General features: G+C 42.4%; 1 protein-coding gene across 1 annotated transcript; it reads right to left on the bottom strand.

Moving 5' to 3' along the window:
- Nucleotides 1–5,411: 5,411 nt before the first annotated feature.
- Nucleotides 5,412–21,591, bottom strand: LOC136438696 (cytochrome P450 2U1-like). Its single transcript, XM_066433610.1, has 7 exons — nucleotides 21,207–21,591; nucleotides 20,797–20,939; nucleotides 7,545–7,755; nucleotides 6,925–7,208; nucleotides 6,178–6,363; nucleotides 5,924–6,059; nucleotides 5,412–5,809 (listed from the first exon to the last, which is right to left on the bottom strand). The coding sequence occupies exons 1-7, from the start codon at nucleotides 21,589–21,591 to the stop codon at nucleotides 5,631–5,633; spliced, it is 1,524 nt and encodes a 507-aa protein (XP_066289707.1). The 3' UTR covers nucleotides 5,412–5,630.
- Between the last annotated feature and the right edge of the window lie 1,482 nt (nucleotides 21,592–23,073).

Here is a 23,073-nt window from a genome sequence, read left to right as displayed (position 1 = left end):
AGGAGTCTGCATCGGAGGCTAAGTCTAATTGGGTATGAGATGTCTCTAGGCTCTACTTGAAGTTGTCTGTGTCCTTCACACCACCAGACAATTTTGGACTGTTCCATTGTTCGGTTTGATTTTGCGAACGCAGGTAAGCCCGTTCTTTTACTCAGCTTTGAGTTGTTTCTGAGGAAGTTGTTTGGCAGAGTCGAAGAGTTAAGTTGGATTTTGCCTGCAGCTACTCACTTATGCTTTGCTATTTTTTGTACTTTTCACAACAGTTCATGTTGTATCCGGCTCGGTTTGGATTCCTTTTTATCGAAACATTAGAAATGAAGTCGAAAGGTTTACTGGATTTAAGTTATAAGTTCATAGTTCTTATTGAACTCTTGTAAACCGCTGATTGTCTACGCTGAGCTTTCTTTTTCGTTGTGTAAGCTTCGCACTTTGTTACAAATGACTACATTCATTTGTTGCTTTTGCAAAGCCTGGTATTATATAATGTGCAAGACAAGCACGAAGACACATCAATATTAATGTTCCATCGTTAAGGAGAAGAATACTGACGGCAAAATACCGTTAAAACTACCATGATCATCAAAACAGTCTTGGACGGTTTTCTTCTTTCTTTCTAGTACCGACAATGTGTCCTTTAACCTTTTTCCGTAAAATGTTTCAAAAACGGTGGAAAAGTTTTTGAAATATCATTTAGAACACCTGTGTTCAGACTGTGCACCATTATCTGAATTTGGCAGACTGGCACTTAAGTGTTGTCTACTAAGTTGGGATGTCCCTGTTATCTTGCACAAAATCTGTCGTGTGAGTTTTATTTTCATCTGAGTTACATCCTGCCATATTGGTCAAGGTATCATAATTGCTACGCTGTAGCTTTAAGGTCTCATATTTTATATCCAGAACATTATCCTGGTTCAAATACGAGATGCAACCAGCTTCTTCATATTCCAGATTAAGGCAGAGATACACAAAGCATAATGTTCTAAAATTTCATTTTCTGAGGCGAAATTGACTGATTTACAGATTCAGCAGTCCGTTTTGTTTTCGTGCTATTACCATCCTTATTTTGCTGACGTGTGGCTGCAACAACACGTACTAACTTTTTTTACTGTACATCAGAAGAACAAACATAGAGACACAGAAACAGACTGTTGCCCAAATTTCTCTGATTCACTACAGATGCTTGACATCGTCGTCTATTCGTCAACACCATATTCTACAATATTTTCCCGCTCCTTCTAATATATACATAGCGCCATATATTTCATATACGTCGTTGTCTGTAACAACACAACACTTCACACAGACGTCCTCGCCTCTGCCGATAAAAAGTATGAAATCACAAAGACCATGTTTCTTAACTTCATTGGGAAAGCAGCAAGCCCACACTGCGCCTGCTCCAACTGACGTCTGCACGGAGACCAGGCGCTGATGACTTGGCCCAGGCGTGGTTCCTTCCACCCAGAGTGAGAACTAAATAACTCTGTCTGAGCTCCATAAATCTAGCACTCTGCCTACTACGTATACCCTCGAGCTCGTCGGAGTTTCTGCAAGACACATATCAGGTTTACCACAGAACATTTGGATATTCTTCGGATGTGCCGCGCGAAATTGAGACAGGAAGGTTTTTTTAGATCCTTGTCGATGGTCGGTTCAGTCACGGTGTCGCTAAAAAAAAGTAAAAATCGTGCAGAAAACAGCAGACGAAAGTAATACTGGAGGGGATCGGAGATATTGCATGTTCGACAATAAGCGCTGTGTCGTCTAGAGGAAAACCAACGGAAAAAACGTTTTAAAGACAGGTTAGTCTAACTCCTATCTTGGTGCTACTCGTGATTTCAAGTAAACAAGAAAACGGAGGGAGCTAGAAGCTGAGGGGATACCACCGCAAGCTTCAAAAACGCCATTTATAGATATATAATATATAACATTTCATTCCTCAAGGTTTGCAAAAAACACAGTCTTAAGTCGAGGGCTTACCCTGCCGAGCTGGACTTGAAAATAGTGAAATATATCTCAGAAGCTGGTGGCTTTGACCGCCAAATCTTTTCCCTTCCTCCGGTACTAATACTGTTACACGGCGCTTTAGTACCGACGAGTGGAACAACCAAAATTGCCAAAGGTCACCCTGCTATGTGACAACATCTTTATTTGTCCTGTTCACAAAAGAGATATTACCTAACTACCGTGGCCGACAGGTACAAAGCGCGACACACCGACTTTTGCTGTACGACACACCGACTTTTGCTGTACGAAACACCGACTTTTGCTGTACGACACGCTGACTTTTGCTGCACGACACACCGACTTTTGCGGCACGACACACCGACTTTTGCTGCACGACACACCGGCTTTTGCTGTACGACACACCGACTTTTGCTGCAAGACACACAAAGTTTTGCTGCATGACACACCGACATTTGCTGCACGGCACACCGGCTTTTGCTGTACGACACACCGACTTTTTCTGCTCAACACACTGACTTTTTCTGCTCGACACACTGACTTTTGCTGCAAGACACACCAAGTTTTGCTGCATGACACACCGACCTTTTCTGCACGGCACACCGACTTTTGCTGCACGACAGACCGACTTTTGCTGCACGACACACCAGAGTTCGCGGGGCTACATCCTCCCCTTTATAATGGATGGTCCCTAAATAATTTCAAATGTGACAAAGTTGTCTCTAATGATGAAGACCTTTATTGCATATTTTTGCCATACTTGGCTAGTTACAAGTCACAACAAAACGTCAAATAAGGTAACATGGTTTGTACAAGTCTAAATACAGACTTTTCTATTGGTAGGGGCTACTGACAGGTGTGACGTAATGTATATTTATCCAACCACATACCTCTTTAGGTAGCCTGTCTATAACACCTTTTTAGCACTAATGGCAGGGAACAGCCTGTGTGACTGCCTGGAGGCGAACAGCTCGGACACGAGAACAGGCACGTGCCTTACAGGGTAGGGAGACCAGGTTTAGGGAACGTTTCAAGACGACAAATGCCAGGAGAAAAGTCGCGAAGAGAACAAGAAACGTCTGTAGAGTCAGCCCAGGGATCCTCACAGTCTCCAGGACGGACTCAAATATTCACCTGGCCATTCTTGTTTACAATTCAGTCCCTAAATCGTCATGCGCAAATTTGTTTCGAACACCTTTATCTCTTCCCTAATCAGACGACACGGCAAAGGCAAACATGTCCGTCAAAAGTCCATCAGTTATGTAACAAACTGGGGCGTCCGGTGTCCGGCCCTTACCCAGCGGACAATCAGCAGTTCAACTTAAACACAAGCGCATGTATACTTGATCATACGCGTTTACATGGTATAAATAAATATGCCAACCCACTCAGCATGCAAGTCTATGCTCTTCGGTACTGTACGAAGGCTGCGCCTAGGTAATGAACAACTAAATCTTACTCTTTCTGGAACGTATTTGGAAGTGGTTTCATGTTTTAAATATCTAGGTGTTTGGCTTGACCCCTGTCTAACTTGGAGCATATATATCAACAGACAGTGTAATGCGGTGTCATCTAGGCTAGGAGTGATACGACGTTTAGCTTGAAGTTCCATTTTACCTCCTAAGTCACTGTGTGTGCTATTCAACTGTATGGTTCTTCCAAAGATTCAATATAGTGATACTGTTTGGGCCAACTGTGGGAAATCTCTCTCTGACAATGTCCAGAAACTTCAAAACCGAGCAGCACGGCTTGTCCTCGGTCTGTCAGGTACAGCACATGTGGATAATGTACAATTGTCTGTTTTAGGTTGGAGTCCCCTCGCATCTCGCCGGTAAATGCACCTCCTTCAAACCGTCTTTAAATCTATTCACCAACAAGAGCCAGAATACCTACAAATACTTGACAGAACATCTCACACTTATGCAACAAGACATAATTCAAACTTATCTTTGCAACTTCCGAAAGTCAGAATAGAATCCGGCCGAAGAAAATTTGCTTACAGGAGTGCATTTGCCTGGAATGATTTCCCGGCCACAGTTAGAGTGGCTACGTCGGGCCAAACTTTCAAAAAGCAAGTAAGATAGTACTGTTGACCTCTGACCTACAGACCCGGCCTGCCGTATTGACTTTAATTCAAGGATTATCATTTGGATTCGACGCTCGGTTATGTATATATTATCATTTTGGTTACTATCTGTTCATTATTTTATGTTATCTCCTTGTTATGTTATTCAGTCTGTTTATGTTATTCTGTGCAGGGCACGACTGAAAAGCAGTGCGTTTAGCACTGAGTGCGTCCATCCTGGATAAAGAAAACAGAAATAAATAAAAACAGAAATAGATAAATAAATAAACAAATCATCGAAAGTGTGGGACTTTTTATTTTTCACTGCTTTCAAAGAAGAAATCAAAACCCGAATTAGTACGGTAGATATACTTAGTGTTGACAAGCAAAATAGTTTAATCTTGTATCACATGTATTCTTTATATTTACTCTAATAATTTGTACCTCGACACTGTTGTCAACATGCAATTAGCTAAAGCCTACAACCATGAATTTGCAACGAACGTATTATCATTATACATAGTCAAAAAGCAAGCTAGGGAAAATGTCGCACACACGACTGTATTCATAATCCTATTCATTAACTTCATCTAGCTGTCCACTTTATGATGATATAAGAAAGTAATTGTTTAACTACGTGACTAAAATATATTCACACTTTCTTATTATTCCTGACCATGAAAAAAACAATACTACTGTTGAAATCAAGGAACCCACATATTATAGAAGAAGTGCGCAAATTTGTCTGCCACTGCCTCAAAAGAAGAAGCCAAACCCAACATAACTAGATCTATGTATATTCTAGAATGTAAAAGTAAGTAGTTGATTGTAGTAGCAATAATTCCTTAATAGCTATTTATCTGTACCACTATAGGCATGTGTTATGAACTTGCAATTAGCCTTCGGGTATGTACTTCCACTTAACATATATACCTATCTTTATTGCTTAAGAAATGTAACATTGCCCTATACCTTATATAGTTCCTCTCGAAACTTAAAACTGAAAATCATGTAAACAACATAGTTTTCAAAAAAGTATCTAAACGCTTTTAAACAAGACTTCAAGAAGCAAAGCTAAGAATTCACAAAATAAGTTGAGCATAGAAACAGGATGATTTCTGTTGAACTAAGGGTTCGTGCTTTTTGTCGAGAACTGGTGGAGGTTGGAATATCTAACACTTACTCAGGCAGTTTCTTATGCACTGTTATACGCGTGATATGTTTACAATTCAGAGATTATTACAGGTCAATATACAAATCCGGCCCTCTTTTGAGACAAATTCTGGTATAGAAGGCAACCAACTTATGCATAACACTGCTTTCACACCCAACTCTACGTCCGCCTTATCCTTTTGAAGCTATAACTGATTACGATAAAGAGACTAAATCATCTGTGTATGACAATATGTTGTAATACTTGCAAATGACAATGACAAAAGTTATTTGTGTTGCAACTTGCAAAAAAATAGAATAGACTAGCCTTCTAAAATTGTTTCAGCTGTTCCATAGATTGTGCCTTGTAAAACTATCAAACAGGGATTTTTTTGGGAAATTTCATTCATCATTCTTTAATTGACTCCTGGTCTTCACAATTCAGCAAAAACTAACGCGGTATCGCACAGAGCTGGAACGTATGCGGGACCAATGTTGCACCAAAGACGCCCTCGGTGTTTGGAGGAGGAGCGCCCTCTGGCGTCTTGAAGGTGAAGGACTGCAGCAGGGTCGAGAAGAACAGGAAAAGTTCCATCTTGGCCAGCTGCTCACCAAGACACACGCGGCGGCCTGGAATTAAGAATGAACAGTAGTGACGAGAAAAGACATAGAAAGTGTGTAATCATTACTGTGGTGAAATTTGTGCAATAATAACATATCTAATTAGCTTAGCCTGATAATTACCTCGTCCAAAAGGCATGAACGACTCAGGGTTGTTGACGACGTTCCCTTCCGCGTCCAGAAACCTTTCGGGGTCAAACCGGTCCGGATCAGGCCAGTAGGCGGGGTCCATGTGGAGGGAGTGCAGGTTCATCAGCACCTGGGACAATCAAAGTGAAAATGAGGTCACAAATACAGTTTTTCGAAGAAACTTCAAGGAATCATTTCTTCAACGGTACAGAAATATTTTTAATCTTATGATATGTATCTATTCATACCTTAGTTCCCTCAAGAATATCGTATCCCTGCACTTTGACCTCTTGAGTTGTGGCGTGTCCCACAATAGGAGTAAGAGTGCGGATCCTCATGGTCTCCAGCAGGCAGGCATTCACGTACGGCAGCTGGAAACGGTGGGACAGGGTCGGCAGACTCTCACCAACAACGGCATCAAGCTCCTGCTGTGCCTGTGTATATGCAATGCATCTATATAACACCTCAAGACAGCTTAAGACTTCTCACAGTGCATAAGACACCGATGGCATCGAAATTAAGAATTCCTTGAAATTACATTAACCATAATATTATTGTTTATTAACATAGAAATGTTCGTAAAATTTTCAGACTTCAGGTGTTAGTATAGAACACCGAACCATCAAAAGATCATTACTCCAGCTTTTGATACTTCCCACTAGGTAATTACATTAATCGGTGATTTGCCCACTCATGGGCATGGAAGTCGATTTGGAACTTTGAACGGCGGCTCGGAAAAAACGTTATTTTTGGAAGCGAGCAAATTAGATATTTATGCTATGTCCTTTAATTTAAAATATGCCGGGCGTGTATTTGTTTTAATCGTTTGTATTATTTGAATGGTACTATTCCTATTTCAGATAATAAGAAAGTGTTGTATTTTGGTGTATTATGCACTTTAAAAGTCGCATGAAAAGCACAAAATATCTAGCGATCTTTGACCAGCCCTCCATGAGTCTGAAAAGTTTTGAAGAAGGCGAATTGCTCACAGATACCTTATCTTGGATGTCGGGGTTCAAAGTCATGTAGAGAAGACTCCACAGCAGTGTGCTGGCGGTTGTGTCTGTTCCGGCGATGAAAAGATCCAGGGCCATGTACAGGACGTTTCCATCCGTCATACCGTCCACCTTTTCCTGCTGTTCAAGCTCCAGCAGGCAGAAGTCGAGGAAGTCTCGCGGGTTCTCGCGATCCAGGTGTTCCCGATGGCGAGATATCTCCTCACTTATCGCATTGCGAACCTTATAGCACGCCTCCTGTACATTTGTACTGGCTCTATTTACTAAAAATATATGTATATGTAATGATTAGACATAAATACAAAGTTTTTGCCTGTAATGAAATAGCCATAGAGCTTTTGGTAACTCCTCAGCAACATTCCCCATCGCCTGAATGGACTATACAACTCTTTGCCGCATGGTGGCGTTGTGGCAATGATGTTGTCCCAAAACGTGACCCAGCTCAGTTTCCTACGGAAGCTAGCTGAGAAGTTATCCTAACGTCGGCCAGGTAAATTCCAGTAAGGTTGTTAATCATAAACGTAAACTAATCTTTTTAAGAACTGCCAGTATATTCATTGCACTGTAGAAAATGTTGTGCAAAGGACAATTTGACCTACCGACAGGAATAAAACGTAGCAATGGGAACACGCTGATGATCTGCCCAGCTCCGAGTTCAACTAACAGTGTGACAAACGCCTCCCTCAGCTCTCGGAACGTTTCATCCTCGTAGCCGTACCGCTTCCCGAAGGTCATGGAGCAGATGACGTTGGTCACTGTCACGGTGACGTCATGAGCGATGCTAAAGGGCTGTCCGTTGTTTTCTGCAACCTGAATAGTTTGTTTGTTTGTTTGTTTGTTTATTGATTCAAGCATGGGAGGGGGTGTTACATATCGCATATCAACGGCATTTTTTCAATGTTCCCTCGACAATGACAAAGAAGAGTTCCACGACCTCATATCTCCATGAACAATTCTATTCATGCAAATGACTTACACATTTGCATAATATATGCCTGTCCATAAACAATTTTATCTAACTCACACATGTTGCAATATTGACAGTCCTTTAATTTTCCAAATAGATGAATAATGGTGTTTTTGCATTCATCATGCAAATTAGGAATTCATTTGCATAATTGGTATCTGTTGATGCTCCACTTTCCATAAACTACATATGTTAAATGTATTTGGGTCTGATAATGGAAAAAAACCCTGCAAATATAGATTTTTCTCATTAGCTATGCAAATTAAGTCAGAATTAGCATAATTTGCAGTTCATTATGTATATCTCTGTCTAAGCTACCTGTTTACTAAGTATCATATTGACAGTCCTATAATTTTCCAATTAGATGAGATATGGTGTTTTGCATTGATTATGCAAATTATGAATTTATTTGCAAAATTAGTATCTGTTGATGACCCATTTTCCATAAACTACATACACTACATGTATTTGAGTCTGATAATGGAAAACACTGCAAATATACATTTTCCTCATTAGCTATGCAAATTAAGTCGCAATTAGCATAATTTGCACTTCATAGTGTATATCTCTATCTAAGCTACCTGCATACTAAATATCATGGAAATCCGTTGTTCCTTTGTTCAGTTATTCTCCTTAGAAGATTTTCACAAAACCACCCTTGCAGTTTCAGAGGAAGCTGCTAGGGGGCCAAAACCTACACCACTTCTTTATTACATCACAAGCTATCTGCCACCCAAAAAACAAGACCACAGCACGTCCAGGTCAAAAGATACAAAAATTGCAGTTCTGCTGCACTACCAAGGTCACATACCAGGGGGCCCAAAATCGACCTTAAATTTCGGCTTCACAACACCCGCCCACATCCCAAATATCATTGTAATCCATCAAGAGGTTCTTGAGTTATGCTGACGGGAGTGGTGCGGAAACACAAACATACACACATACAGACATACATACACACAGACAGACACACCCAAAACAATATCTCCATTTTTCATGGAGATAACTAGAGCAGTCGACAGCCATCACTCTGAACGTCTCTAAACCCCCTTCTAGCAGCATCACCAGGAAAGAACAAACCGCGCTCAAGGATTTGGCCACTAATCAAGACATATTGATCCTTCCTGCTGACACACGGTGGTCAAAAGGGCCTTGATTTTTCCTCACTTGTAAAGCATGTATATTGATGAGGAATCGATATCAATCACCTCCGTCACTTCTGGCAACAGTAGCTGATTGGTTCACGACTTTGCTGGCGGGAACTAAATTTGTTTTGCTGACCAGAATTTTTCCCGTGAACCCGTCCTTTTCAAATGCACGCCTTGCCTTCGCCCCCTTTGTTCTACGGTTAGCACATTAACAATACCCCAGCATTCATTTCAATCATTCCCACGCCCAAGTCTTATACTGAAACCACCGTTTCAATTCTATCTTAGCTATATTTTAGTCTATCCTACCACACAAAACGCCAAAACTAAGGCCATCTGAAAATCGCAGTTTCCGCCATAACTCACCGTTATTCCCTGCCGATGGTCCCAGATTCTACACGCAACAGCCGGGGACGCCGCAGAACCCGTCGATATGATAAACGAAACCCCGGCCTTTACTACGGTCCCCCGAAATGGAACGAAATGGAACGAAATGGAACGAAATGGAACGAAATCGAAGAATTAAAGCAACATATGTAACATTATGAAATGAAATACCAGTAGATAGCAAATTATAAGGAGTAGACCGGAACAGGAAGCATTTTAAATACAGAAAAAATGATAAATAAGGTAAATACATGAATGGTAAATACATAATATAACGTGTTTTATTTCTTGAATCTATGTGATAATATTGAATACAACGTTTTTGTCGCGTTTGTGTGGCTAGATTATTTCCTGAAAATGGAGGCGCCGCGTGCAAAGAGATCCGCCGCTCTTCCTTGTGTACCAACGATCTGCAAATGAACTGCTGCAAATAGCAAGGAAAACAAGCAAACGGAAATGAGTATCGAAGTTAGGACCAGATTATACAGACGTTGGTGGTAACATTGCATCTCCAAGAGGGCATGAGAGGCAAGCGTAATGTTATTATTCATACAGCTAGCGTGTTGGCGTTTTGTGTGAACCGTGAAATACATGTCCTGCTCGTTCACACCCTCCCTTTGTTTTGTCGTGAACAGGGAAGCAGAAATGTCTGCAGAGGACTCCACGTCCGTGTTTGAATGGAGTGTGAAATGTGTGAAATTGGTGACGCAGCGCAGAGCTTCATTTGCATGTCATTAACGGAGGGGTACATTCTCCGACAGGGGTCTGACTTCACGGTGGTCTGTCACTAGGGTATTATTTCCCGTTGCTACGCGCGTTCGACAAGGTATCGGGTTACACAAGGCAACATTTTGGCTAACGGCAAAACATTTGTAAATAAACAAAATAGTGGGGACGGGAAAATATTATCAAAATTAAAAGGCGAAATTGGCGATTTTGCAAACTTTGAATGTTGTAATTTTGCGCTGAATGGCTGACTTTTTTATATTTTGCTCCCGAACACGATAATTCTCAGGTTTTAGGGAGCCCATTTTTTTAGGCTCACATCGCAAAGGCCAGGCTTCAAATCTAAATGAATATTTCTTATCTTTATATTTTTCGTCGACCAGGAACAAAACAAAACTGTGTTTTTGGGATATTTTAATTTCTGATTCTAAGTATAGTTAATATCGACGAATCTGTGAAAAAATGGCGTTTTTTGACATTTCTCGCACTCAATTGCCCATAATTCAAAAACAAGGGCATTTTTCAAAAATCCCAAAAACACAAACCTCGGGAAACCCGTTATGGTCATTTTGAGCCGTAAATAAGGTAAGGCGGATGATTATTGAAGCTGATCCTTTATGATGTTTTAACGCATGTCATGCCGCACGGATAAGGAGAGGGAGTAATTGATACGGGCGTAAACAATCCTTCTAATATCCAAGGTCAGCAAAAATGACGCCAGCAGCTTCGTTAACGTAACATAACCTATTTACGTGCGGGAGCAGTTTACGTTCGCTTTGGGTCATGTCCACATGTCGCGGTGTATTTTGCCAAAGCCTGTTCTCATGAGCTTGAAAAAACGTCATAAGTATGATCCTTAGCGATCTCTCTCTTTTATACAAAACAATGAAAAAGGTTTACGTCCAGCGATTTAGCAGAATAAACTCCTGAACCGGTAGCAACAAGTTGCACGGAAGCGCCATGCATGTCCTATTTCATATGCAATTCGACACCGCGTACTCTATCATGTGTTTCTAACTTACACGATAGCTAGTATATCTTAAAAATAGCTGACGTTAAACCTTTCTTGTCGGGGAAATGACAACACAAACATTGTTTTTTTCCATCTATGTGTGCCCGTCAGGCAAGCGGACGGGCACACATAGTGACTTTACTGCCATTTGTCTGTAGACTAATTTCGACAGTTACTGTGCATTTTTTTCTGGTCTATATTCTTCAAGAATAGCGCTAGAAGGGAAAATAATGAAGTGGACGATATTGGGTAAGCCTAGCCGTATTCTACATCATATGGCCAGTATAAATACTTGCTCGCACGGCATTAAACAGGCGGAGAAAAACTTACAGACCATGCATTTTTATTGTAAGAATAGCTGATATTTCTGCCCATTGGTTTAACATTTGGTTCTGTTCGCGCGGTTTTAAGATAAATAATGTTTTAATAAATCGGACGTTAACTGGTAATGTTACGTTACATGTCAGATGTCCACAACAAAGTGCCAGCATAGATATACTCTCCAGAAAACAGGTGAAATTTGTGAAAGAAGTAGTTTCTTCTCCTGATGCGGGAAAAGGGGCCCGACCGCGCTGGTTTACAGTAAAAACATGCGATGACCTCAGGTGACCCCAAATCGAACGCGCGTTCGGATCGATTACGTCATTTCGAACATCATGGAATAGCGTTCGAATTCGGCTGGACATGGGAGTTTCTGAGCATGAATTTGACCACCGTGCTTTGAGCCGAACAATTGGTTGTATAAAAATCGTCGTTGCGGAGATAGGCACATGCTACGTACCAAGGAGGTTTTATATATAAAACCTCCTTGTACGTACAAGTTATGGACTAAAACCGTATGTAAATAACTGGAAAGTCGGAGTTTGATTCAACCTGTCGGTAGCGCACGGCCACAGTTCTGTCGCGCTGGCAACAATGGCGGTTTATTTGTATATGCGGGGCCCCATTTGGGAGAAAACAGCTCCGACCACGCTGTATGAATAATAAAATAACACCTGCCTCATGCCCTCTTGGTGAATTATGAGATGCAATGTTACCACCAACTGTATAATCTAGTCCTAACCTCGATACTCAGTTCCGTTTGCTTGTTTTCCCTGCCATTTGCAGCAGTTCAATTGAAGATCGTTGGTACACAAGGGAGAGCGACGGATCTCTTTGCACGCGGTGCCTCCATTTTCAGGGAAGAATCTAGCCACACAAACGCGACAAAAACGTTGTATTTAATATTACCACATAGATTCAAGAAATAAAACACGTTATATTATGTATTTACTTTTTATGTATTTACCTTATTTATCATGTTTTTCTGTATTTAAAATGCTTCCTGTTCCGGTCTACTCCTTATAATTTGCTATCTACTGGTATTTCATTTCATAATGTTACATATGTTGCTTTAATTCTTCAATTTCGTTCCATTTCGTTCCATTTCGTTCCAATTCGTTTCATTTTGCTCCATTTCGTTCCATTTCGTGCCATTTTTTTCCATTTCGTTCCATTTCATTCCATTTCATTCCATTTCGTTCCATTTCGTTCAATTTCGTTCAATTTCGCACTATCGGGGGACCCCTTTACTATGTACATTATCTGCGACTTTCTTAAAAACACAGACACTCAAATTTTAGCAAATAGAATTCGAATAGATCATTGATGAACTCGAATATTTTCATTGTAGACAAATCCATGGAATTTTACCTCATATATGAGGTAAAATTCCATGGATTTGTCTACAATGAAAATATTCGTATATACTGAGTCCCCAAAACGTAGCACTCACCTTGATACATTTGCGTCTTCGACAAGAACTGGTATAGCGACGTGTCTGGCCCTATCCTACGTACCGACTCAATAATCACAACCTACGTTTTCCGATTTAAAAACGCATTCTTTCTAATAACAAACTCATTCTCGTCATTTTTGTGATAAAACGCAGTCTAAAGACTGTAATTCAATACGCGTGGTAACAGCGCACACGCCAACGTTTGATGTGCCGAATGTGTCGGCTTGGGCTGACATGAAAAGAAACTTCCTGGCAGCTTTGACTGGTAGAAAAATAAACGGTGCATTCCTATACAGAGGAGATGAACGTTGTATAAAAAACACATTCGAAAATCAACTGCTGGGGAAATACGGGAGAGATCAGAGTGTTATTGTTTGACAGCAGAACTGGATTTTCCTTTGTTTACAAACCGACGCCATGTCCTGGTTTCTTCAGATAACACACTTGCGGATCTTGTTCTTGTATTAATTATTTTACCCACGTGTATTTCCGTCCCCAAAGGTACCATTCTGTTGTATTCTACATAAAATTGGAACTACAAACTCTGCCGGCGCTGCACGAATCGAATTTTTCTGCTCGGAATATGTTCAGGCTGTTTTCCCATTAATTCATCCTGAGTTTCAAGTCAATCCATCGATCGGAAGTTAAATAAAGCGAACTTGAAGATTTTTACCTATCTTTTTAGCGAATGCCCACCAAAAATGGATTTTTAGCGAACGCCCAATATATCAGCCACAATATCGGCCATCGTAACACGGGCGCTAAATCTAACACCATTAGCATGTTTAACCATAGGCGGTAGGCCAACGAGTTTATGTTAAAATCGGTATTACTGTGCCGTATATGTATAAACTCCGATGATCCGCTAAGTAACAAACAAACGGAAACATTTCGGTGAATCGTAGACTAACGCACTGACTGTGTACTCGGCCTAAATATTTCCGAGAACTTACTCAAACACGCACTGTGTAATCGATCCACTGAAAGATGATTGTACACTAACTGTAACAACCACAACGCCCGATCCCAGTGCCGATCCACACTACCTGTGTACTTGATCCACTGAAAGATTCCCGAGAATCGTACACTAACTGACAACCACAACGCCCGATCCACACTACCTGTGTACTTGATCCACTGAAAGATTCCCGAGAATCGTACACTAACTGACAACCACAACGCCAGATCCACACTACCTGTGTACTTGATCCACTGAAAGATTCCCGAGAATCGTACACTAACTGACAACCACAACGCCAGATCCACACTACCTGTGTACTTGATCAACTGAATGATTCCCGAGAATCGTACACTAACTGTAACAACCACAACGCCCGATCCGCCGTCTATTCCAAAGAACCATACGAACGGATGCCGGAGTCACCCGAAAATTGCCGAGAGCCGAACAGCGATTTCCGAACGCTTTGGGTAGTGTTAAGAACAAGAATAGATAGGTAGGAAATGCCTTTTCAAAAGCCCTTATTTTCGGCGAAAAATCGCCATGAAATTGAAAACGTTGATACTACTTATAATCTAGGGGTTACTTACTAGCCATGTAGAATTCCTTAGGACCCAATGCCTAATTTTAAAGGAGATATGCGGCATTTCAAAAAGTCCGATTTCCGGGGGACAGCGTTACCAGCAGTGCGGCATTGATAGCCAATAAGACGCAAGAGCCAGATTTCCCGCCACGTTCGAAAATGGAACCATTATTCGGCACGGCGAGGTCCAGAGATTTGTTACACTCTAACATCTGATTAGGACCGTCTGTGAAAAGCAAACTGAATACAGAGATGACAAAGATAGTTGCCAATAAGTAGACGGAGTGTTGTTGATGTAATCGGTGGGTGTCGTTTGTTTGTAATGATTTTGTTAGTCAGGTCGCATTCACTGAATACGTCGGGCTGCGCATTTTAGTGGGTAGTAGCCTATTTCCCTAAGAAGCGCCGTCGAACGTGGTTCTAAGTCACCAAAATTGCTGTCCACATGAAAGTGGTAACGCTGTCCACGGGTAGCCTTTCCTACCCTGTCATTTTTATGGAGTTAGTGAAGTAAGCTCCCTGGCGGTTTTAGTTCGAACAGCGGCTTCGCGAACGCGTTCGCGCAAACTGCGAACCCTGTTCTACTCCCGTCGGCCTTTGCTCGAACATTCCCTATGACAAGAACAACGCAGCGGACCGAGTACCCAGTGCGTGCTTATTATCTTATTTAGTAGACTGAGTACCCAGTGCGTGTTTACTATTTCATTTAGTAGACTGAGCACGAAGTGCGTGTTTATTATTTGATTTAGTAGACTGAGTACCCAGTGCGTGTACTGTTTAGTGTATGATTCTGCGGACCGACTACCCAGTGCGTGTTTTGTGTATGATTCTGCGGACCGAGTACACAGTGCGTGTTTATGATTTGATTTAGTAGACTGAGTACCCAGTGAGTGTTTATTATTTGATGTAGTAGACTGAGTACCCAGTGAATATTTATTATTGCACAAAGCAACAGCGATTACAACAAAAACTCGATGGCCTACCGCCCATGGTTTAACAAGTTGTCTCCCGAATGTGTATTCAGTTTCTGTCCCGTGCACGCCTGTAAAGTCACTTTATTTTACGAAACACACGGCGCGGCCCGCGGCACGTATACGGGGTAGAGACCGCTGGTAACCTGTCCCGAATATGCATTGAGCCGCCATATTGGATTGTTTCGTCCGGGGCCGTGGATTCCCGCGCCGTGTATTTCGTAATATTAAGTGACTGCGGGGCTCTGATATATCCCCACAAACTGGCCCGCCCATTCTTGAACTATTACATAGCTCAATTCTCATGTACGTAAGTTTCCATACATCGTACCAGCTACAATTGTCGCGCAATAAAGTTCTTATTCTTTTGTCTCGCAGCCCCTACCACCCGGCAGCATCGCGCCAAAACGGAAACAGTAGCCGATCGAGTACGCCTATCTGTGACATGTGCACAATCAGCGGGGTGGGTCCCGGACTATTAGAACAGCCGTAAATGTATCAGATTTCCGGGGAATCTCCTTATTTGACAATCCGAAGTTGACCAACACAGAGGCTGTTATTAGAATATTGATTCCAGATTATTCCAGAAGTATTTCACAGAATACTCAATGGGAAAATATCTTTCCAACAAAGATTTTGACCAACTGTCAACTGTGTGTAAGATACGAATCAGCGCACATCCACTAGAAATAGAAAACGGAAGATATAAAAAGCTGCATGCTCACGAGAGAATGTGTAAGTTTTGTACAATGAACACAGTGGAAAATGAAATTTATTTTATCTGCCAATGTCCGGCGGAGTTTCCATGTAAGACATCACGAAATCGCCGGCGAATGCACCCGGATACACGGCGACATGCCGACCTGCGTGCCGATTACCGGCGCTACGAACGTCCCTTGCTCGCACGTAAATGTTGCCCGATTTGTGTGGGTCCACATCACGAAATCGCCGGCGAATGCACCCAGACACACGGCGACATGCCGACCTGTGTGCCGATTACCGGCGCTACGAACGTCCCATGCTCGCACGTAAATGTTTCTCGACTTGTGTGGGTCGACTTTTTCTTCGGGGCAGACGGAGCTCTCTTCCGCCTAAGTCGAATTTAGCACCCGGTGGAAGAGGAGGTCACTATTCTTAGACGAGAGAAGGAATAGGCATCGCTACTCTAAGGCTTGTGGTATAAATGGTACACGGTGGTATAGGTGGTTTTCATACTTAGACGAGTGAAGGAATAGGCAGCGCTACTCTAAGGCTTGTGGTATAAGTGGTACATGATGGTATAGGTGGTTTTCATCATATACCACCGTGTACCACTTATGGCTTGTGGTATAAGTGGTACAAGGTGGTATAGGTGGTTTTCATAGTTAGACGAGTGAAGAAATAGGCAGCGCTACTCTAAGGCTTGTGGTATTAGTGGTACACGGTGGTATAGGTGGTTTTCATACTGAGACGAGCGAAGGAATAGGCACCGCTACTCTAAGGCTTGTGGTATAAGTGGTACACGGTGTTATAGGTGGTTTTCATACTGAGACGAGCGAAGGGATAGGCATCGCTACTCTAAGGCTTGTGGTATAAGTGGTACACGGTGGTATAGGTGGTTTTATACTTAGACGAGTGAAGGAATAGGCAGCGCTACTCTAAGGCTTGTGGTATAAGTGGTACACGGTGGTGTACATACCACCGTGTACCACTTATGGCTTGTGGTATAAGTGGTACACGGTGGTATATGATGAAAACCACCTAGAGTAGCGATACCCATTCCTTCTCTCGTCTAAGAATAGTGACCTCCTCTACCACCGGGTGCTAAATTCGACTTAGGCGGAAGAGAGCTCCGTCTGCCCCGAAGAAAAAGTCGACCCACACAAGTCGAGAAACATTTACGTGCGAGCATGGGACGTTCGTAGCGCCGGTAATCGGCACACAGGTCGGCATGTCGCCGTGTGTCTGGGTGCATTCGCCGGCGATTTCGTGATGTGGACCCACACAAATCGGGCAACATTTACGTGCGAGCAAGGGACGTTCGTAGCGCCGGTAATCGGCACGCAGGTCGGCATGTCGCCGTGTATCCGGGTGCATTCGCCGGCGATTTCGTGATGTCTTACATGGAAACTCCGCCCAATGTCCTCTATATGACGCGGAAAGAAACGAATTATATAAAATAGCTTCCGTTAATTCCCCTAGCTTTCACCATTTGACTAACTTGCAAAAATCAATCTTACTACTAAAATCAACCAACCCACTTACGATACAAAAGGTGGATCTCTTCATTTTCCACTGCCTTAAAGAAAAAGTCAAACCCAATCAAAGTCAACCTTAGTTAACACAGAACTTTCACAGTAGACTAGATAACTATGTCGATTCCTATGTATATCCATGTACTTGTTTGTCTGCAATTAGTCTTCGGGCATGAAACTTTATTATAAATAATAAAGTTATTATTAATATTTATAATTAATTAATGTATGTTTAAACTATGTTTTGTAGATATATCACTGTATATGTCACTTACAGGTTAGTTAGGTTAATGTTAAACGACCTGTATCTAGCCCCTCGGGGCACGAATGTACAGTAAAGGTCTTTTTTCATTCATTAACGTAAAAGATTCCTTTCTATGTCAGTGCGGGAATAGAATTAACGTTAATTCCTAACTGTATTTCTGACAAATTTCTAAAGCAAGGTTATGTCATTTTCCAATCCAGAACAGTGAATTGATGCACAGAAAAATCATTTCTTCCAACGCAAGAAGATAAAGTTTCAACTAAATTTATAAGCATCGCCATGATTGGACGATTCGGCTGCTTCAAGTTTTTGGCGCCGCCCACAAAGCGCCGACTTTGCTTGTTAACAGGGCCTTCAGTAGACTTTCTGGCGCCTTCGTCGACAGTCATCAAAGGCTGCCGACTGTCAATCAGCGGCAATTTTAATTTCTGGGAAAAAAACATGAGTTGGATCTACGTGTACTAGTCAACAGCGAACTTCTGGCGATGTGATTGTTACGTTGCTTGAACTTTCCCACAGCGGTGCTTCTACATGTACCAAGTTTTATTACACGGTAGTTCCACGTTTTCTGTATTATGCAGTCTAACGCAGAACAGCGGTTTCGGCTAACCTCCTTCGGAGACTTCCTGTGACGACGGAGTATATACTTGGGGGAGGGGGTGAGGCGATTTCTAGCTCGGGTCAAGGTTCTCTAAATTAGGCCACAGCAAGTAAATATTATGGATGACATTCTCCGCAGACTCCAAAATTAATGAGATAGGGCGACAAAAACAAGGCGGGCAAGAAAAACAAGATTCCTATATTTTCAAATTTTGAGATCATAAATCTTGTTAAACAAGAATTGAGGTGACGAAATATATATGATATCATGACCAACAGGTCTTTTATTGCTGTATTCAACCAATGAGGTTCCATATATAATATAAATCCACCTTGATTCAACATGTCCTTGTAGATGTGTATACATCCCAATAGACTAACTACAACAAATGCAGAAAATAGCTTGTTGTACCATAATCCGAAGGAACTACACTGGGAATTCATATGCGATGAAACACCTTGTGTATACAACTAGCCCCCCCCCCCATTATTTTAAATCATTGCTAGAACAAATGCAGAAAACAGCTTGTTATTATACCATCATGTGCAGGAACCACACTGGGCATTCATATCCAACGAAACACCTTTTAACTGTCAACATTAAACTGTTCTTGAAGATATGTATACAGCTCAATTAATTAGTCTAAGAACAAACGCAGAAAACAGCTTGTCATACCATCGAGGACAGGAACTACACTGGGTATCCATATGCAATGAAACACCTTAGCCTGTCAACGTTTTGGCATGTTGACCACCGTCGGAGGGCAATGAAAGTTCTTGTTTTTTATTTCGAAATCAGGCGAAAATTAATGAACGCGCTGATGTCATCCATAAAAAATTACTTGTGGCCTTATGCCGGCGAAGGGACTGTCGCCGCCGAGGGAGTTACGTCGCCGAGGAACGACCGCATTGACGGCGATTTTCTGGGAACATGTCAGCATTTAAGCGTGGAAATACTAGGAATATCGCTTCTTCTTTCGCACCGAAGAGAACGACAATCAATCAGCTTGACTGTTTTATTACGTCATTCCCTCTGCACTTTGAAGGAAAGCGGCGGCCCGGTGCTGTTTTCTATTACCTCGTGCCGTGTTCGGCCGAGCTGTGAGTTAAGCAGGGTTTTCCGGCTTTGCTAAAGTGCCCGTAAACGCAGGCAAGGGCGTTAGGAGTAAGGGGAGAGTCAGCATCGGGCCCGTCGTCCAAGGAAAACGGCCGGCAATCGCACGAGCTTGAGTTGGACTAATGGAGTACTCCACGACTAATGCTAGGGTCACATTTCCAACCCGGGGCCCGGCCGAGCAGTCTTTGGGAACGAAAACTATGATATAAAAGACAATAAAACACACAAAACTTTTGAAACATTATTCCTTACCATACGTTATGTATATCCTTGATATGCGACTTTTATGCTTTGTTATCTCAAACAGCCCGGCCGGGCCCCGGCTAGGAAATGTGACTGTAGCAGAAGAAGGGATAGTATATGTAATGTCAAGCAAAATCACCCTTCGTTAGTCGCCACGGCTTCCTCGCGGGGTACCCCGCGGGTTACAACGTGGGGCGCCCCGTCCGCACGGGGTACCCCGCGGGGCCCCTGTTTATACAGAAACCCTCCGAATCCCTACGAATCAAAATTTTTGATATTTTATGAATCCCACCCGTATTCGTTTGAATCCTCTTGTATCTGCTACAAATACATAAATATCTCTGCGGATATGGCTGAATCCGAGACCTTTTCGCCCAGTGTTAGTTCTAAGGGACTGAAAGTTTGCATTGATGAGCCGTAATGGTCTTATATTTGACTTACGTTTATTTTGTACAGGAGATTTTGGGAAGACGCAGCCTGCGGAATTCCTGGGCTGTCGTTACTTAGTGGACTAAATGGATTAGGAGAATATAGGTCTCGGCAATGGAAACAATCCTAAGAGGTGTTGAACAGAACTATCATAACCCTACAGTTCGTAGACTGCATACCATCGCCATTTTTGTTTTCAATTCAAAGAGATTATGAAAACAATATAGAACAAAATTATCACAAACTACAAAACAAAACATCAAGAAGCAATCACCAGGAGGGAAAAAACATGTGATTGATTTGAAAACGTATCAACATATTTATGATGAGAATTTCTCCAATACTATCAAACAAAAAATATGACAACATATATTCGAGCTGGAAAACTCGGGATCCTAAATAGGTCACCATATGTTTTATTGGTTTCATCTTACCCTGTTGCGGAGACAGTCCGCTTCCTCGCGGATTTTCTCCTCAATGCTGCCACGTCCAACCTTCATGCCCAGGTTCCTCATTACGGTGGTGGCAAACCTCTTCCTCTGTCTGAACCCGGTCCCCCAGCGTGCACCAATAATGTCTACAGCAACAAAGAGCACAAAAATGTAATTTGACATCATAAATGCTGCTGAGAAGATACCATGCTGACGCCATTCAATAAGACAGTATAAATCAAACCGTAGTTACATACGACGTACGGTTTTCAGCGAAGCTATAGTAGAGTGGACTGACAGCAAGGCGTTTTCTTTCACAGGACAGCTGACAAAGTGTCCTCGTCTTTTCATTTTTTGTTGCACACTTGTCGTACGACATTTGCTAAGAAAGCATATGGTGAATAGAAGTTTACCTTTTCCGGAACCAGTTATTGCGTCAAGCAGGTAGTCTGTCGGCCTGGACGCGAACAGCTCGAACCTGTCCACGAGCGCGTCCTTGACGGTAGTGTAGCCGTTCAGAACCACCACATCTTCCATCCCCAGTCTGACGGTGAAGACGTCCCCGTACTGTCGCCTCCACGCCGTCAGCTTGAGGTGAGGCGCTCGGCCCAAGGCGAGGAGGTGCCCGAGGACAGGCACACGTCCTGCCGGGTAAGGAGGCAGGTTTCTGGGACGCTTGAAGACAACACATGCCAGGAAGAGAGTCACACAGAAGACAAGAAACGTCTGTAGAGTCAGCCCAGAGATCGGCAAAATCTCCAGGACGGTCTCAGCTACCCACTGAACAGCACCGGCCATTTTCGCACGAATGAAGTGGGTGGCCCATTTAGATGGGAATAAGGCGACCTACGACCTCCATTGTTTATACTGTGCAGGTGCATAGGAAGCTAAGTAAGGCCTGACTTTTTGCAGAACAGATATTATCATCAGCCTTTAAGTTAACAAGGTTCAATGTGCTATCTGAAGAAACATCTTACATGTACATGGTACAAACGCATTGGAAATGGCACTGTAGTTAATTAAGATACGTTAACTCGCATCTCTCGATTGTTTACAAGTAGCAGATTAACAACATGGACCACTTTGGACATCCCATTTTCTACTCAGGGGTGGACGTGCAAGCTATTTTTTACAGTCTGTTCCGTTGAAAGTGTCCTTCAACTGTAGCCATTGTACCACTATGAAATATAGCAGGTCATGAACAAATGTATTACAGCTTTAACATTATGGAAGCATTAAGTTGCTGTGTGAAGTCACTACATTTCTCATGTACCTGTTATATTTGTACCTGTAATCTGAACCTTGCCGGGAGAATGATTCGGGGCCCGCCGTGAGAATGTTTTTTTAGTCCTCGTGAGAAGAGCCTGGTCGAGGCTTGCCTGGTCCCAGTCTCTAGGGGTCGACTTAGGGGTGTTTTACCGGACCAAGTCTGCTTTATTGATTCATTTCTGTCAGCCTGTCTACTTAGCTGCCATATAGAATTTCGCAGCCTTTCTACTTTAGCTGCCATAAAGAGTTCCGACACCACCCTAGAGGGCGAACTAATTTAATCCAAGGCCGTAAACAGACACCGAGTGGACTAAGCTATCTGGGCGGGCGGGGATCACCCCCAGCGCCGTAGAGATATCGTGGAGCCCCTGATGGTATGCCGGTTTCCATGCTAGATCGAGGCTGCCTGTTCCAAGCTCTTCCCGGCTACCATAGGCGTAGCCTCAGCTCGAGCTCCACAACAAGCTCTCAGTTACTGGTACTATACTGTACATGTGTTGTGTAGCTTTTGGACAGCAATCCATTTTCAAAACTAGAGGGAAAATGCGCCGTGGAGTTCAAAATCGTATACCTTGTTTTCCTGGCAGGAGAAAGGAGACCTTGCCATACATTTCAAATAGCTTCTTAATTAAACTTGATATAAGCTTAGTCATAACGATGATAATAATATAGATGATCAATAATAACAAAGCTGATCAATGATTGGAAGTCAGAAATTGAGCATTGAAATCGGAAAAGTTCTGTTGATCAAAGGTTTTGCTCATTAAGTCCTTAACTTGCGGAGAAAAGAATATCTAAGTTTTAATATCTAATATCTAACTTTCTGATGTACTGTACTACATCTACAATTTAGCGATTATCACCTGTTGATTTACATTAATTTGGTCCTCTCATTAATTGAAGGTCTTAAATTGGCTTACAATTATAACTTTGAAATGTGGTGGCGGCCACACAGACATTCAGTCCCCCAACCTGACCATGTTAGGGGCAGGGGTTTCTATTAGCGCATGC

The sequence above is a fragment of the Branchiostoma lanceolatum genome, chromosome 7 (genome assembly GCF_035083965.1).
Source record: "Branchiostoma lanceolatum isolate klBraLanc5 chromosome 7, klBraLanc5.hap2, whole genome shotgun sequence".
NCBI lineage: Eukaryota > Metazoa > Chordata > Leptocardii > Amphioxiformes > Branchiostomatidae > Branchiostoma > Branchiostoma lanceolatum.
The sequence above is the reverse complement of the archived record's forward strand: the minus strand, read 5'-3'. Positions and strand labels throughout refer to the sequence as shown.

Bases quoted from the DNA above. Each gene is read 5' to 3' on its own strand.
- LOC136438696 (XM_066433610.1), bottom strand. From the start codon at position 21,591: ATGGCCGGTGCTGTTCAGTGGGTAGCTGAGACCGTCCTGGAGATTTTG. The intron at 20,940-21,206 runs GTAAACTTCTAT...TTGTTGCTGTAG, and splicing joins AATAACTGGTTCCGGAAAAG to ACATTATTGGTGCACGCTGG. The intron at 6,060-6,177 runs GTATGAATAGAT...TGATTGTCCCAG, and splicing joins ATATTCTTGAGGGAACTAAG to GTGCTGATGAACCTGCACTC.